The 15,163-nt window shown below is 38.8% G+C and overlaps 1 protein-coding gene across 1 annotated transcript in view; it reads left to right on the top strand.

Moving 5' to 3' along the window:
• Nucleotides 1–15,163, top strand: part of LOC138811962 (rab3 GTPase-activating protein non-catalytic subunit-like) — a 75,503-nt gene that overhangs the window by 43,611 nt on the left and 16,729 nt on the right. Inside the window, exons 18-25 of the mRNA XM_069999916.1 lie at nucleotides 780–870; nucleotides 2,848–2,975; nucleotides 6,597–6,814; nucleotides 7,168–7,261; nucleotides 9,226–9,331; nucleotides 10,391–10,551; nucleotides 11,680–11,908; nucleotides 14,963–15,136. Of these exons, the coding sequence (XP_069856017.1) occupies nucleotides 780–870; nucleotides 2,848–2,975; nucleotides 6,597–6,814; nucleotides 7,168–7,261; nucleotides 9,226–9,331; nucleotides 10,391–10,551; nucleotides 11,680–11,908; nucleotides 14,963–15,136 (1,201 nt within the window). The remainder of the gene's footprint in view (nucleotides 1–779; nucleotides 871–2,847; nucleotides 2,976–6,596; nucleotides 6,815–7,167; nucleotides 7,262–9,225; nucleotides 9,332–10,390; nucleotides 10,552–11,679; nucleotides 11,909–14,962; nucleotides 15,137–15,163) is intronic.

The raw sequence follows: 15,163 nt of genomic DNA, 5'->3' as shown, positions 1-15,163 counted from the left end.
TGCTTTGTTGGACATGAGGTGGAAGTTTGGAGCTTCTGAGTGAGGACTTAAGTACCAAGAATGGGTTGGAGTGTTGAGAGCAAGGCAGGTTAGGCTGCATATTGGAGCTAGCCGACATGACCTGTAAATTCAGCCTGCCTTGCACATATGGACTAAGAAAGCTCTAAGTTGTTAGCTTTTATTATTGGCATGGCAATTACCGCTGCTTTTCATTTGTACTTTGAGAGAGCTTATCCACACTTTTCTTTTCTTTTTCTTTTCTTTTCTTTTTTTTGGGGTCCGGTCGTGGGGCCTGAACTCTGGGCCTGGGCGCTGTCCCTCAACTCTTCAGCTCAAGGCTAGCACTCTATCACTTGAGTCAGAGCACCACTTCCGGCTTTTTTTTTCTTTTTCTGCTTATGTGGTGCTGAGGAATCTAACCCAGGGCCTCAAGCATGCAAGGCAAGTGCTCTACCACTGAGCCACCTTCCCAGCCCACTTATCCACACTTTTCTTACTAGTGAATACTTTGTTTCTATTTTGTCTCTGCCACTCTGTTAAATATTAGTTCTCTTCTAGTTGTATCATTATCAATCTGGACTTTGCATCATTGTACCACATTATTTTATGTGACATAAAGCTGATTTGTATTGCTTACTGCTCTATTTCAGTGCACTTTTATCCAATGGTATGTAGATTAAAACATCTTAAATAGGAAATTCTTTTTGAAATACAGGGAAGATTAAGGCGTTAATATAAAATACTTAAAACTAAACTGTTGCTCAATGTCTTTCTTCTAGGCTTTGGAAAGCATTTTGGCAAGTGAACGTTTACCTTTCTCCTGTCTTAAAAACATCACTGAGACTTTAATGGACACTTTAAAAAATCAAGGTAATAGTTTGTACTGATGAAGGTAATTGTTTCACTTCAAATTTTATATGTCATTGTAGCTTATAGTATCATTTTAATATGTATGCAATGTGTCATTTTAACATACATAATAAAATTGGTTTATATATAATAATTTGGTTTATATATATAAACCTATTCATATATATATCAACCTATGCATATATATATGCCTATTTATATGTATATATAAACACGTTCGTACCTTCAATCTTTGGGGGTCTTGTTATTCCCCATATATGCAGTTGATGTTCTTTAGCTATTTCAGAATGTATTACTATTTCTTGTTGGAAATACTTTCATGTAGGCCCCACAGTTGTGAGAAAAGCTCTTTATAGACAGATGAATAATTTTGGAGAACATTTTGAAAGCTCTGCCAGGAGAGAAATCAGCCATTGGTATGCAAACAGTGGCCAGTTCTCTTCTTCCATTGTCTTTTGCTTTAATTTGTGGGATAAGAGAAATTCCATACATGTGCTATCAAGTAATCTCATTCTGACTGAACTAATGATTAAAAATAATTCTTTGAATCAGTGTTCTGTTGGGGTTTAGCATTGATGTTTTCCTCTCTTTTTCTTTCATGGGCAGAGCTTGGTCCTCCCAAATCCAAGTTGCAGGGTTCAGAGTACTAAATTAGTCGTGATTTTTTTCTTTTTTTTGTCATGTTAGCTACATAAAAACCTTATATTTAATCATGTTTAGACCATAGTGACTTCAAATATTACACATTCTTTCTGGATTTGAAGCTTCTAATTTTGAGACCACTTTTTCATTACTTTTTCCAGCAGATACATAAAGCTGGCTTTTAGATAATACAAGTCCATACAACTTGGTAGGAACAACCTGTTTTTTTAAAGAGGCACTCTATACTTATAAAGCCCCCTATGCTGCAAAGACTAACAAAATATCAAAATTTATTAAATTAAAAATTACTTTGCACAAGGTTGGGAGTAAACCAAACTATAAAATGATCACAATTTCTAGTTCTACCTGTCATGTGCCAGTTTTATGTATTAGCTTTTGCTATTACTGTAAGAACTTGGACGTTTTTCCATGTTACTGTATCTTAAATAAGATTTCTTGTAGTTTTTTTTTTTACTGTCTGCCTTTTCACAGAACAAGTTATTTGTTTTATATTAGATAAAATATCTAAATTATTATACAGAAATTTTTTTTTTTTTTTGAAACAGTCTCACTATCTAGGATGCTCTGGCTAATCTGGAACTCACTGTATAAACCAGTCTGATGTCAAACTTAGGATCCATCTGTCTTGGCCTCCCAACAGCTGGGATTGGACCACACTTGGTCAAAATGTATTTTGTAGAGTGTATTTCTCCAGTATTACTGTTGGACAAAATTAAACCTATTTAAGGGAGGATTTTTAAACCTAATTAAGGGAGGATTTTAAAGAAGAATTTACTTTCATTCTCTTTGCCAGGCTTTTTTAGGGTACATTTGTTACAGTCCACAGTTTCAGGTTGAATTTTATTTACTTTGACCACTGTACTAATAAGAGGCAGCCTTGTATTTGCGTAGGCTCTGTGTGTGAGCATAATGGACAGCATAAAAGTTTTGACTAAGAGGGATATTGGCAAAGATGTTTCCTGATTACTTAAGTATTACACAAAGACATTTCTGCTCTTTTTTCCCCCTATTTCCTTTCCCCCTACTATTAGAGCAGGTCATTTCATTTAAAAGCAGTGTACTTTTTCAATAGTGGAAAAAGTATCTTTGCTTTTAAAAACTTCTCATAGTTAATAAAGTACATCGGAAGTGGCGCTGTAGCTCAAGTGTTAGAGCGCTCGCCTTGAGCTGAAGAGCTGAGGGACAGCGCCCAGGCCCAGAGTTCAAGCCCCACGACCGACAAAAAAAATAAATAAATAAAGTATATCAAGGAAACAAGTTGATAAAAACTTGTTCAGTTTATCTTTTTAATATGTTTTTTCCTTCTACTTTTAGAGCTTGAGTCTGTGGATGAAGGATTGTTCCAGTTTTGTGCCAGTAAACTGAAATTACTACATCTTTATGAGTCTGTCAGTCAATTAAATTCTCTTGATTTTCATTCAGATACACCATTCTCTGATAATGTGAGTAATTCTATATCTTAAAATTATATCTATATAACCTATATAGTTATAATTATATAGATATAATTATATCTAGATATAATACTATATCTATATAATAGATATATCTATATAATAGATCTAATTATATAGATATAATTTATAGATATAGATATATTTATGTTATATAATTATAATTATGTAATATAATTTATAATAATATATAATATATGATATAATTATATTCTATACCTTAGAATTTTAGTAATCTCTTCGATTATTTTTAATCTTTAAAGTTTTTAGTAAACAAGTAGAAAATGTTTTTTTTTTCCTTGCAAAGATTACACATATACTTTTCAGGCCTCTTGATGGCTCTTTGTGCCTTGTTGCTAAATATTTATATAAGACGATCAAATTTTATTTTTAATTCATCTTTCCTATTCTCGACTAATTTGTTTTTGTTTCTTTTTTTCTCTATATATTTTTTTAAGGTGACTGAGTGTGCGTGTGTGTGTTAGTACTGGAGTTGGAACTCAGGGCCTTGCACTTACAAAGCAGGCACTTTACCACTTGGCCCATGCTCCCATCTCTTTTTTTGTTTTAGCTAATTTTTTTTGCGGGGGGGGCATCCGGTCGTGGGCCTGGGTTCTGTCCCTCAGCTCTTCAGCTCAAGGCTAGCGCTCTACCACTTGAGCCACAGCACCACTTCTGGCTTTTTTTCTTTTTGCTTATGTGGTACTAAGGAATAGAACCAGGGCCTCAGGCATGCAAGGCGAGCGCTCTGCCACTGAGCCACCTTCCCAGCCCTGTTTTAGCTAATTTTTTTAGATAGTGTCTTGAGTTTTTTGCTAGATGACAGTCCTCCTAGTTAAGCCTCCTGTGTAGCTGGGACAACAGGTGAATCCCACCTCTCTCAGCTTGTTTGTTGAGATGGGTTCTTACTCCTTGGGCTATCCTCAAACCACAATCCTTCAGCTCACTGTCTCCAAAGAGGCTGGGATTACAGCTGTGTACCACCAGGCCCAGCCCTTTAAGGTGATAGTTTTGAATTTTTTGAAATTGAAATGTTTCCAGTGAAAACATACCCAGTTTAATGGTATAACAGAATTATAATTTTTTGGGGGGGAGGGAGGGTCCGGTTGTGGGCCTGAACTCTGGGGCCTGGGCGCTGTCCCTCAGCTCTTCAGCTCAAGGCTAGCACTCTACCACTTGAGCCGCAGCACCACTTCCAGCTTTTTTCTTTTTGCTTATGTGGTGCTGAGGAATCGAACCCAGGGCAGGCACTCTACCACTGAGCCACCTTCTCAACCCCAAGAACTATAATTCTGTAAGAAGTCAATATTTCTATTATTGTAGCAAACTAGTGCAGTTTAGTCTTCTGTATACTATATAATGAAGTACAAATGTGTCAAAGAGTTAAAATAATTCTCACATTTCTGCTTTATTATATGAAATACAAGATAGTGATAGCTACTTGTAGTTTTTATCATAGTGCAACTTAATGAGAATTTATACAGAATTCTTACTCTTCCATACAGAGAACTTGTTCTTAATGAAGAATAGAGTAAATGGTAACCTGTCTCCCCAGATGATCGTGTTCTGCTGGGCAGAATTTATACAGAATTCTTACTTTTCCATGCAGAGAACTTGTTCTTAATGAAGAACAGAGTAAATGTAGCCTGTCTCCCCAGATGATCGTGTTCTGCTGGGGAGGTTGCCAGGCTCAAGGCCTTGTGCCTTTTCTACTTATCCAAGCAAGAATTGTTAAAATGATTTTAGTGATTAGTCTTACAATGTTTTGCTTACAATGTTTGCTGAAGAATTATCAGATACATTCAAAAGTTAATTGAAGTTTAATGTCGACTTTTTAGTTTAAAAATACATACATAGAAGCCAGGCATTGGCAGGAAAGTCTGTGAGACTCTATCTCCAATGCCATCAAAAAGCTGGAAATGGAGCTGCAGTTCCATGTGGTAGAGTGCTTGCTTTGCTCACAAAAACTCAGGGACAGTGTCCAAGTCCTTAATTCAAGCCCTGGGACTGGCACAGAAAAAAGACAACCAAACAAAAACATACGAATACAATTTTTTAAAGCAGAAAAATGAGAGATTTTTCTCCTTGGAATTAACTTCAGATGGATTTCATGTAATGATTTGGCAATAGTGCACTCATATTAGTATTCTGTCATTGCCATTACAAATAATAACGACTGTTTTCCATGATCTTTTTCTTTCCACTGTAGTGTAAATTTAAGCTACAGGAAGGAAGGTTCAAGTTGTTTAAGCAATGTCTACAAGATATCCTGGACATTTCATGGGTTTTTTCAATGATTAATCTTAAGATACACATTCTCTTGCATATGTACTAGCAGATGAAGTTAAGTGGTCAAGTATAATAGTTCTAGACTATTTAGTTAGGATGAACACTTTAGGCCAGACTGGGTAACACAATAAGCCTCCATCTTGAGAAAACAGAAAACAAAACTACTACAACAAATGAAATTAAATGTATACATTGATAACCCTCAGTGGAACTAATTTCTACTTGGCTAATTCAATATATAGACTATTTCAGAGTCACATTTCCACAACAGGCCCCATAGAATGTAGAGATACATTTGGCATAGTGTTACTTGTTATTTTTAAAGCACTCTTTCAGAATTAAAATAAGACTTCCTATAGAAATCTTTGTTTAGGTCCTTCAAAAACATAACCAGTTTCTAGGCTGGTTATAGGACTAAGAAAACTCTTATGTAAATTTAGTATATTGAACTACTGGTATTCATTTGAGAGTTTATGGCTTGTACTTAAAAACAATAGCCTATATAAGTAAATCAAAGGAACTTCTCTTATTTAAGGATGTGGCTTTATAGCCAGGTGTGTCACACACCTGGTCCCCAGTTCTTGGGAGAATGAGGCACAAGGATGGAGAGTTCAGACCCGCCTGGGCTACATGACAAGACCCAAAGATTGCTTTATGTTGCATACAGAAAAGATTTGCTTGATGAACTTAAGTGGTTTCCACAAAAATGATAGTAATCTCAGGAACTGTTTCAGTGCATACGGTACATACAAACAGGTAGTTTCCTCTTTTGGAAGTGTTTGCATGGAGAAAGCTCCACAGAGGATATGTGTCACACCTTAGAGTCTGCTGGCCTTGGTCCTCAGCCGTCGTGGTAAGGGTTTTGTGCTGGGTGCTGTCCTTCCTTACAAATGTTACTCAGAGGGCTGGGAAGGTAGCTTAGTGGTAGAGTGCTTGCCTAGCATGCACTAGTTTGACTACTACTACAATGACTACTGGTTAGGTTGGCATGTTTTATCTGTGACTTTTAAATCAGTTGGATCCCTGATAGCCACCTAAAGGACTTACGTGCAGATACAATGAGAATTATTTTCCCATAGTTTTTATTTTATACTGTCTATCTTGTTTAATATATAAAGCTTTTAATTTCAAGTTGTTCTTGTTTTCAGAATGGCAAGTTACAACTGATATCCCTTAGAGTTTCTCTTTTTCTAGATGCCTGGTAATTCATATTTAATAAAAGGGTCGCCTTTTGCTTGCAGCCTTAAGTTTCACTTCAAATAATGGGGCTTATCGAAAGAGATATAGTCTTCTGAGAACTTGTATTCCTTTATTTTTAAGGACTTGGCTGTGTTGCTAAGGCTTGATGAAAGAGAACTACATAAGCTCCAGACACTGTTAGATAAATACAAGCAAGAGAACACCAGAACTTCTGTCCGATTTTCTGATGACAAGGATGGTGTGTTGCCTGTAAAGACATTCCTTGAGTATTTAGAATATGAGAAGGATGTGCTCAATATAAAGAAGATCAGTGAGGAGGAATATGTGGCTTTAGGTAGGTGAAGTGATAAACCCCTCTTACCTCTTCCCTTCTTCTAGAAGATAGTCTAGGAACAAACCACATCTCAAAGACTTTTCTTTTTCTAAATAAAAGTAATTAACCAGAGAATTTAATATATAATTTGGCTAGCAGAAGCGGGACATATGCACATTGTGTCATGCCAGTGGAATTACTGAATGTACTGAAGAGATACTGTCAGGCATGTAATGATTTGTTTTCTGACTTAATAAATAAAAAACATTAATTCATCTTTTCTCGTGCTAGAATTCTAGATTGCAGTTCAGGAACAGTATTCATCCAGATGGTAATTTGTCATTGAGTAATGCATTTCATTTTCATTTCACTAGGTAGTTTCTTCTTCTGGAAGTGTTTGCATGGAGAAAGCTCCACAGAGGATATGTGTCACACCTTAGAGTCTGCTGGCCTTAGCCCTCAGCAGTTGTTGGTAAGGGTTTTGTGCTGGGTGCTGTCCTTCCTTACAGATGTTATTCAGAGGGCTGGGAAAGTAGCTTAGTGACAGTGTGCTTGCCTAGCATGCATGACGCCCTGAGTTCGATTCTTCAGTACCACATAAACAGAAAAAGTTGGAAGTGGCACTGTGGCTCAAGTGGTAGAGTGCTAGCCTTGAGCAAAAACAAGCTCTGGGACAGAGTTCAAGCCCTAGGACTAGCAAAAAACAAAAACCAAAAAATAAATAAAAAACAAAAATGTTATGCAGGAGAGTTTAATGTTTGCTTTTTAGCCTGCCATAGAACATACATGGAAGTCTTCTAAAAATGATTCAAGAAACTTGTAATCACCATATTTAATGTAAGATTATTGTATCTTTGTTTGCTACCTGTGTACTTTTTTCTTTCTTTATTTTTTTGATACAAGTTTTGTTCTGTGTAGCTTAGATTGACCTTGAATTGCAGTCCTGCCTTAGCCTCCCAAATGTTGGGATTATAGCTGTGTACCGCCATGCCAGTTTTTTGTTTCGTTTTTGTTTTATTTTCTTCTTCTTCTTCTTCTTCTTCCTTCTTCCTTCTTCCTTCTTTCTTCTTTTTTCTTTGCTAAGCACCAAACTCCGGGCTTTGCAGTTGCCAGGCAAGTGCTGTTTCACTGAGCTAAATCCCCAACCCCACATAATTTGTGGTTGGCTTATAATAAAGTTAAAATCTGCCAGGTATGAATGTATTCACAGTGTACTCTGAACATCAGTAAAAGTTGGTATTGTACAACTAAAAAAGGTATGCTAGGGATGTAGCCCAGGGATATAACCCAAGGCATACTATAAATAAGGCTCTGCATTCCATCCCTAGCATTTCAAAAAAGTATTTTTTTAATAAAAAAGAAAACTAAGCTAAAAAAGATTCTATTATTTTCAAACTCTGATTATATCTTAAAGGTATAAATCTTCATGATATAACAAACGTAAGATAAAAGAATCATACAGCTAGGCATGGTGGTAACATGCTAGTGATTTCAACAGTTACGATGAAGAGGTAAGAGAATTGTGAGTTCCAGGGCTGTCTGTATTACTTAGCAAGACCCTGTCTCAAAAGAAAAGAACTATCCAGTGGAAAAATTGCAGGACTAAAATTTTCCTTTTCTGAAAAGAGTAAGGGAAGTTACCTTCATCATGAGCTCTCTCTTACCTGCCCTGCACAATGTAAACTTAAATAGGTAACACTGGTTCAAATACATCTTAAAAGTTATACCTGTTGCCTTACTTGATTTTTTTTCTTTTTTTTTTTTTTCTGTCGGTCGTGGGGCTTGAACTCTGGGCCTGGGCGCTGTCCCTCAGCTCTTCAGCTCAAGGCTAGCACGAGCTACAGTACCACTTCCTGTTTTCTGAGTGTTTATTGGAGATAAGAGTTTCACAGACTTTCCTGCCCGGGCTGGCTTTGAACTGCTATCCTCAGATCTCAGCCTCCTGAGTAGCTAGGATTACAGGCGTGAGCCACCAGCCTCAGCACCCTACTTGATTTTTGTGTGAAATGTATTTCATAACTTACTATTGCTTTTAAAATGGGAGTTTGCTAGTTTTCTATGTTTGTTCCTTGCGATCATATCCCCAGCATGTATACGGGCAGGGCAAGGCAAGATCAACAGCTCCAGGTCCTCCCTGTCTTCTGTAGAAATCTACAAGCCGACTGGCATCTCAGTGATCCACAGGGAATCCACTCACCAGCAATGTCCATTCTAGTAACATGCTTCTTAATAGACAGTGCATAAGCTAAAGGAGAGATAGCAACATGATGCAGAATCTCTTGGGTAGTAGACAGATAGGGAGCCTTGGTCTGACCCTCACACTGCCTGTGTATAGACGCAGTACCGACTGCCATGTCTTTATATATGTGACAGTGTGAGATCTTGTCTGCATTAACTATTATTTTTGACTGAACAAGAATTTTAATTTGATTTCAGTCCTTGCTCCTGAGTGTGTGGCTTTCCAAGGAAAAAGATATTTTGGATAAACCCCGGTCTGTCTGCTGTCTTCATACAATGCTGTCCCTCCTGAGCAAGATGAAAGGTAGGATGCTGCTGCACCTGTAAGTCAGTTCTCTCAGGATCTGAGCTACTGTTCTTGGAAATATCACAAGAACAAGGAAGGAGAAAAGTTTCTTTTAACAAAAGAATAATACAGTATCAAAACATTTCACTGTAAAGCCCAGTGACTGTGGCTTACAACTGTAATCCTGGCTACTAAGGAGGCTGAGATCTGAAGATCTCTGTTCAATGCCAGCCCAGGGAGGAAAGTCCATGAGACTTTTATCTCTGATTAGTGAGCAAAAAGCTGGAAGTGGAGCTGTGGCTCAAGTGGTAGAGTACTAGCTTTGAGCAAAAAAACCTCAGGGACAGCATATCAAGGTGTTAAGTTCAAGTTCCAGGACCAGCACACATACACAAAACTTCACTATAGAGATTTTTAAAAAATAGATTAATAGGGAGATGGTAGTGCATAAAGTATTTAATTATGAAGATTAGCTTGTCCTTATAAGATAAAATATAAACAATACGTTTTCTTACTTCAGTAAGGCATACTTAGTGGTCCTCGGTAGAGAAAATACTTGGAATTGTCAGAATAATAATCTATTAAATAACAATAATCTGGGGCTGAGAAGGTGGCTCAGTGGTAGAGCACTTGCCTTGCATGCATGAGGCCCTGGGTTCGATTCCTCAGCACCACATAAGCAAAAAGAAAAAGCCGGAAGTGGCACTGTGGCTCACGTGGTAGAGAGCTAGCCTTGAACTGAAGAGCTGAGGGACAGTGCCTAGGCCCAGAGTTCAGGCCCCACCACCGGACCCAAAAAAAAAAAACAACCAAAAAACAATCTATTAAAATGTTCAATAATAGTTTTGTAATAATGAAAATAGGGATTTAGCACTGATTCAGAAACATGATGGCTTTTCAGAAATTGGATATAAATGTTCCGAATATAATAAATTGCACAATTTATTTTCCATTATGTTCAGAAACAGCAGGTATATCTTTGGGAAATTTAGTTTTAAATATGAAAAGTTAGACAAGCTTAAAAAATTTTTTTGGCAAGGTAAGACTTTACTTTCTATTTCCCTCCCCATCCCCTAGTGGCCATTGATGACACCTGGGATTCCCAGTCTGTGTCCCCCTGGTGGCAGCAGATGCGCGTGGCCTGTGTTCAGTCTGAGAACAATGGAGCTGCTCTGCTGTCTGCTCATGTTGGGCATTCTGTGGCTGCGCAGATATCAAACAACATAATAGAGAAAAAAGTAAGTGGGCAAAGTTTGGCTTTGCTCCATTCCTATCCAATCAGCTAAAGGGATGTTTTTCCTCTCCTTTGAAATGTGTGCCCAGTAGATTCTTACTTGTTTGGAGTATTTTGAGGGGGAGAAGGTGGTGTTGATGTTTGCCAAGTCCCTTAAAGTGAATCCCTTAGCTTCAATTTCCTCATCTAAAAGAGGTCAAGGTTTGGTTCTGTCGCTTCTCAGGTTTATTCTAAAGTATTCTGTTTGTCTTCACTCTTCCACCTCTTACACACTTCACAGTGAAAGATGACTCAGGAATTTTCTGTTTACCTTTGGCTTGGGTGGAGGTGGGCAGGTGGGGGTGGGGAGGGGCTTCTCATCTTTTGAAGACTTAAATTTCTGTTACACAAACACTGATCTAACACGTTTTATATTTCATAATGAATCGACAGGGTTTTGTTTGTTTGTTTTCCTAGAGTGGTGTTACATTGATGTAGAGAGACACCTAAATAGGACTGTGAAGACTCACTTCATACTGTCAGTCTTGCAATTTTAGGCTAAATTTAATATTGCAGCTTGACATGTTTTATAATGATGAAAGAAAGAAATGCCAGATAGATTTCTTAAGTTGGTCAGTGCATTCTGAAGAAATGTCAACATCCTGATTGGGAGTGATAGAAAAAGCAGACCTAGCCCAGGCATCAGTGACTCATGCCTGTAATCCTGACTACTCGAGAGACTGAGATCTGAGATCTCGGTTCTAAGCCAGCCCAGGAGGGAAGTCTGTGAGACTCCTATCTCCAATAAACTACTCAGAAAAAACAACAACAACAACAACACCAAAGTGGCACTGTGGCTCAAGTGGTAGAGTGCTAGCCTTGAGCACAGAGGCTCAAGGATAGTGCCCAGGCCCTACCTAGTTCAAGCCCCAAGACCAGTAAAGAAAAAAAGAAAAAAGAAAATGCTGACCTTTGCCAAAGAAGTCCCAGAAAACTTGGTGGTTGAACTGGGTCATTATTACTGGACCCCTTGTAAATGTCCCTCCTCTCATTCAGTGAGGCAGAACAGCCTTTGTGTGTTGCCTAATTATGTACCTTAATTGGCCATGCTTTCTCCCTAAAAGCAGAGAATCACGTGGACATTTTCTGTTAGTTTTCCCAAACAGCTTTGGGTGCTGATGCTGAGGCCCTCACTGATTCCTGGGAGGCTCTTTCTCTTGACACTGAATACTGGAAACTTCTGCTGAAACAGCTGGAGGACTGTCTGTTACTTCAGACTCTGCTTCACACCAAGGGCAGCGCTCGAACCTCCAAAGTGTCATCGCTGCAAGTGGAGCCACTTCCCAGGCTCTCGGTTAAAAAACTGCTAGAAGGAGGAAAAGGTAAGCAGAAGTTTATTTCAGCATTTGCACCTGAATCTTTTTGTTCTTGATCTCCACAAAACTTTATTTCTCTTTCTTTTTTTTTGGTAATCTTTTTTATTTTCTTAAATATTTTCTTTTTGCCACTTACTAACCAGATAATAGATGGTGTATAGTGTGACATTTTAATATATGTATGCAGCCTGCCGTGAACAGATCCAGGTGATTGGCATTTCTTTATGTTAGGGACAGTCAAATGTCCTCTGTTCTTTTTTTTTTTTTTTGGTCCAGTCGTGGGGCCTGAACTCTGGGCCTGGGCGCTGTCCCTCAGCTCTTCAGCTCAAGGCTAGCGCTCTACCACTTGAGCCACAGCGCCACTTCCGGCTTTTTTCTTTTTGCTTATGTGGTGCTGAGGAATCGAACCCAGGGCCTCAGGCATGCAAGGCAAGCGCTCTACCACTGAGCCACCTTCCCAGCCCATCGTCTGTTCTTGATATTGTAAAATATAGTTGTTGTGACGTGACTGTGTGTAGAACAGTAGAGGTTATTCCTCCTATCCTGCGGCCCCCTTCTACCCATCCTCCATTCCCCCCACCCCAACACTCACACATCCCAGCCTCTGCTGACGGCTCTCAGATGCTGCTTCTGTCTGTAAGATCACCTTTGTAGCTTCCTGTGTAAGTGAGGACACAAGGTTTTTGTCTTCTTCTCTTCTACCCTGGCAGAGACATTATTATTTCTGTGGTTAGATCATGTAGGATCATAAGCATCATTCAGTTCTGATCTTCTTTGGGTACTTGCTTTTCTTATCAGAAGCTCTGTTAGCTATTTGGTACCAGGATGCCTATATTTCTAGCTTTATAAATGCCCAAGTATTTCTAAATCTTTATTTTATTAACTTGTTTTCTCATTATTTTTCTTTTTAATTAGAAGTTCAAAGTACGCATTTCAAATTGCACCTGCTAAGGTCCAGTTATGCTTTAAACTTCCAACTCTTCCAATTCAGAAGTAGACTAAGCATGTGTGTCTTTTCTGTCCATTCTGAGACTATTTTTGTCTTAGTGTTATGTTGTTATAATCACCTATTTTATACAGAAAAGGCAAAGTACTTTATAAAGAAAAGAGCTGTATTTTGGTTATGGTCCTGGAGGTACAGTCTATGGACTACATGGCAGAGTACCAGAGGTGTGGAGCATCATACATCATGTGACATATGATGAGAATGATGATGAGAATGCATGTGTGTATGTGTCTTGTTTTCTCCCCCCCTCCTTTTTTTTTTTTTTTTTTTTTTTTGAGTATTGGGGCTTAACAGGGTCTTGAGCTTGGTAGGCAGGTGCTCTGCCAGGCCCCCAGTCCCTGTTTCCTCATTTGTTTTTAGACTTGTGATAATTTTTTTCTCTTTTGAATAGCACTAGGGTTTGACGCAGGGCTTGAGCTTGTCAGGCTTTGTACTTTACCCCTGAGCCCTGCTTCCCATCCTGTTTTTTTGTTGGCTATTTTTAGAAAAGGCTCTAGCTTTCCTCCTGGGCCCACACTTGAACTTGATCTGCCTGTTTTAGGCTTTCTGTCATAGTTAACATTTGTACACTACCATGTGTGCAACTTCCTTCCATGAACATGGATTCATGCACACTACCCCCCACTCCCCCTCTCCTACCCCCTTTCCCACCCTCTCTCCCTCTCTGCCCCCTTCCCCCCTCCCCACCCCCAGCCTGGTACTGTGATCCTCCTGATCTCACCCTCCTGTAAGGCTAGCACGGGCAGGGTCATGAGCCTGCTGGGTATGAGCCACTGTTGCTAGTGTGACAGTTCAGTTGTAAGCTCATTATACTTATGTGCCATCTATTGAAAGCATAGGAACACTGTTCCATTTTATAACTAATGTAAAAAAAATAATCAAAGGTTTAATTCTAGAATACAAATTGTCAAGTAATTTAGAAGCCCAGTATGAGAAATTAAATTACCAAGCATACTACTTCCATTTATCTGATGTCTTTGAGTTTTCCGTAAAGTACTCTTTATGGAAAGGTTTTGGGTTTTTGTCTTTGTTGTTGTTTGGGGATAGTTTTTGTTTCTCTCTCTCTCTCTCTCTCTCTCTCTCTCTCTCTCTGTGTATGCGCGCGCGCACGCGCATGCGTGTGCTTGTGCATGTGTGTGCACACACATATGCATGCACATGCGCTACTCTTGGGATTTGAATTCAGGGCATAAGCACCATCCCTGAGCTTTTGTACTCAAGACTAGCCCTCCACCATTGAGCTGTAGCTCCACTGCCAGCTCTTTGCTGGTTAATTGGAGAATCTCATGGACTTTTCTACCTGGGCTGTCTTTAAACTGTGATCCTCAGATCTCAGCCTCCTGAATAGCTAGGATTACAGGCATGAGCCACATATGCCTGGCAGTTTGTTTATTTATTTATTTATTTATTTATTTAGTAATGGTGAAGATCAAACTCAGGGGCTTGAAAAACTAATAAGCAAACACTTTACTACTCCATGAGGGAAGCTGGATGTGGTGGTATACACCTAGAGTCCCAGCTACTTGGGAGACTGTGGTGGAAGAGAAGTTCATGGGAATCATAGCAAGACCCTTTTTCATAATGGGGATGTGAAGATTGAAATGAAAGTTTTTGAATGTTCTTAATGTTTAACTTGCTTCAGGTAGAAAATAGGGCTTCATGCCTCTTGAATGTTTGTCAGCTTGCGTCTACAATTATTTTTACTTTATTGATGGCTGAAACATTATTGATTACTTGTGGCTAAATTTTTCTCAATATTTTATATAGGCAAGTTAGGGTCTAGTAAAAATTCTATTAGAGGCAGGGCATAATGTCACATGCATGTGTCACTCAAGAGCACTCTACCACTGAGCCACCTTTCCAGCCCCTTGTCTAATACTTTCTGAGAGTGATAGGTAGTGATGCTGCTATAACTTCCATGCCTCAAAACTGCATGTGGTACTTAGGCTTCTTCCAAAGCAAGTGCTTATTATGCACTGTTTTGGCTCCGTTTACCAAGCACCGGGGTTCATGTTCCACAAGTTTTCATTTTCTTTTTTGTCCTCCACCTGTAGGTGGCATTGCAGACAGTGTGGCCAAGTGGGTATTTAAACAGGACCTCAGCCCCGAACTGTTAAAACTGGCTAATAAAGAAGAAGATGTTGAAAATCCAGATGAACATGAAGAAGGAATTAACAAACGTCTCCTAGATATGTCGGAGGAGGGGACAGACTTAGGAGCCATACCAGGTGATACACAAATAATGGCAATTATGA

The sequence above is a fragment of the Dipodomys merriami genome, unplaced genomic scaffold (genome assembly GCF_024711535.1).
Source record: "Dipodomys merriami isolate MVZ:Mamm:240054 unplaced genomic scaffold, mDipMer1.0.p SCAF_551, whole genome shotgun sequence".
Lineage (NCBI taxonomy): Eukaryota > Metazoa > Chordata > Mammalia > Rodentia > Heteromyidae > Dipodomys > Dipodomys merriami.
Note: the sequence above shows the minus strand (reverse complement) of the source record. Positions and strands in the feature narration are given on the sequence as shown.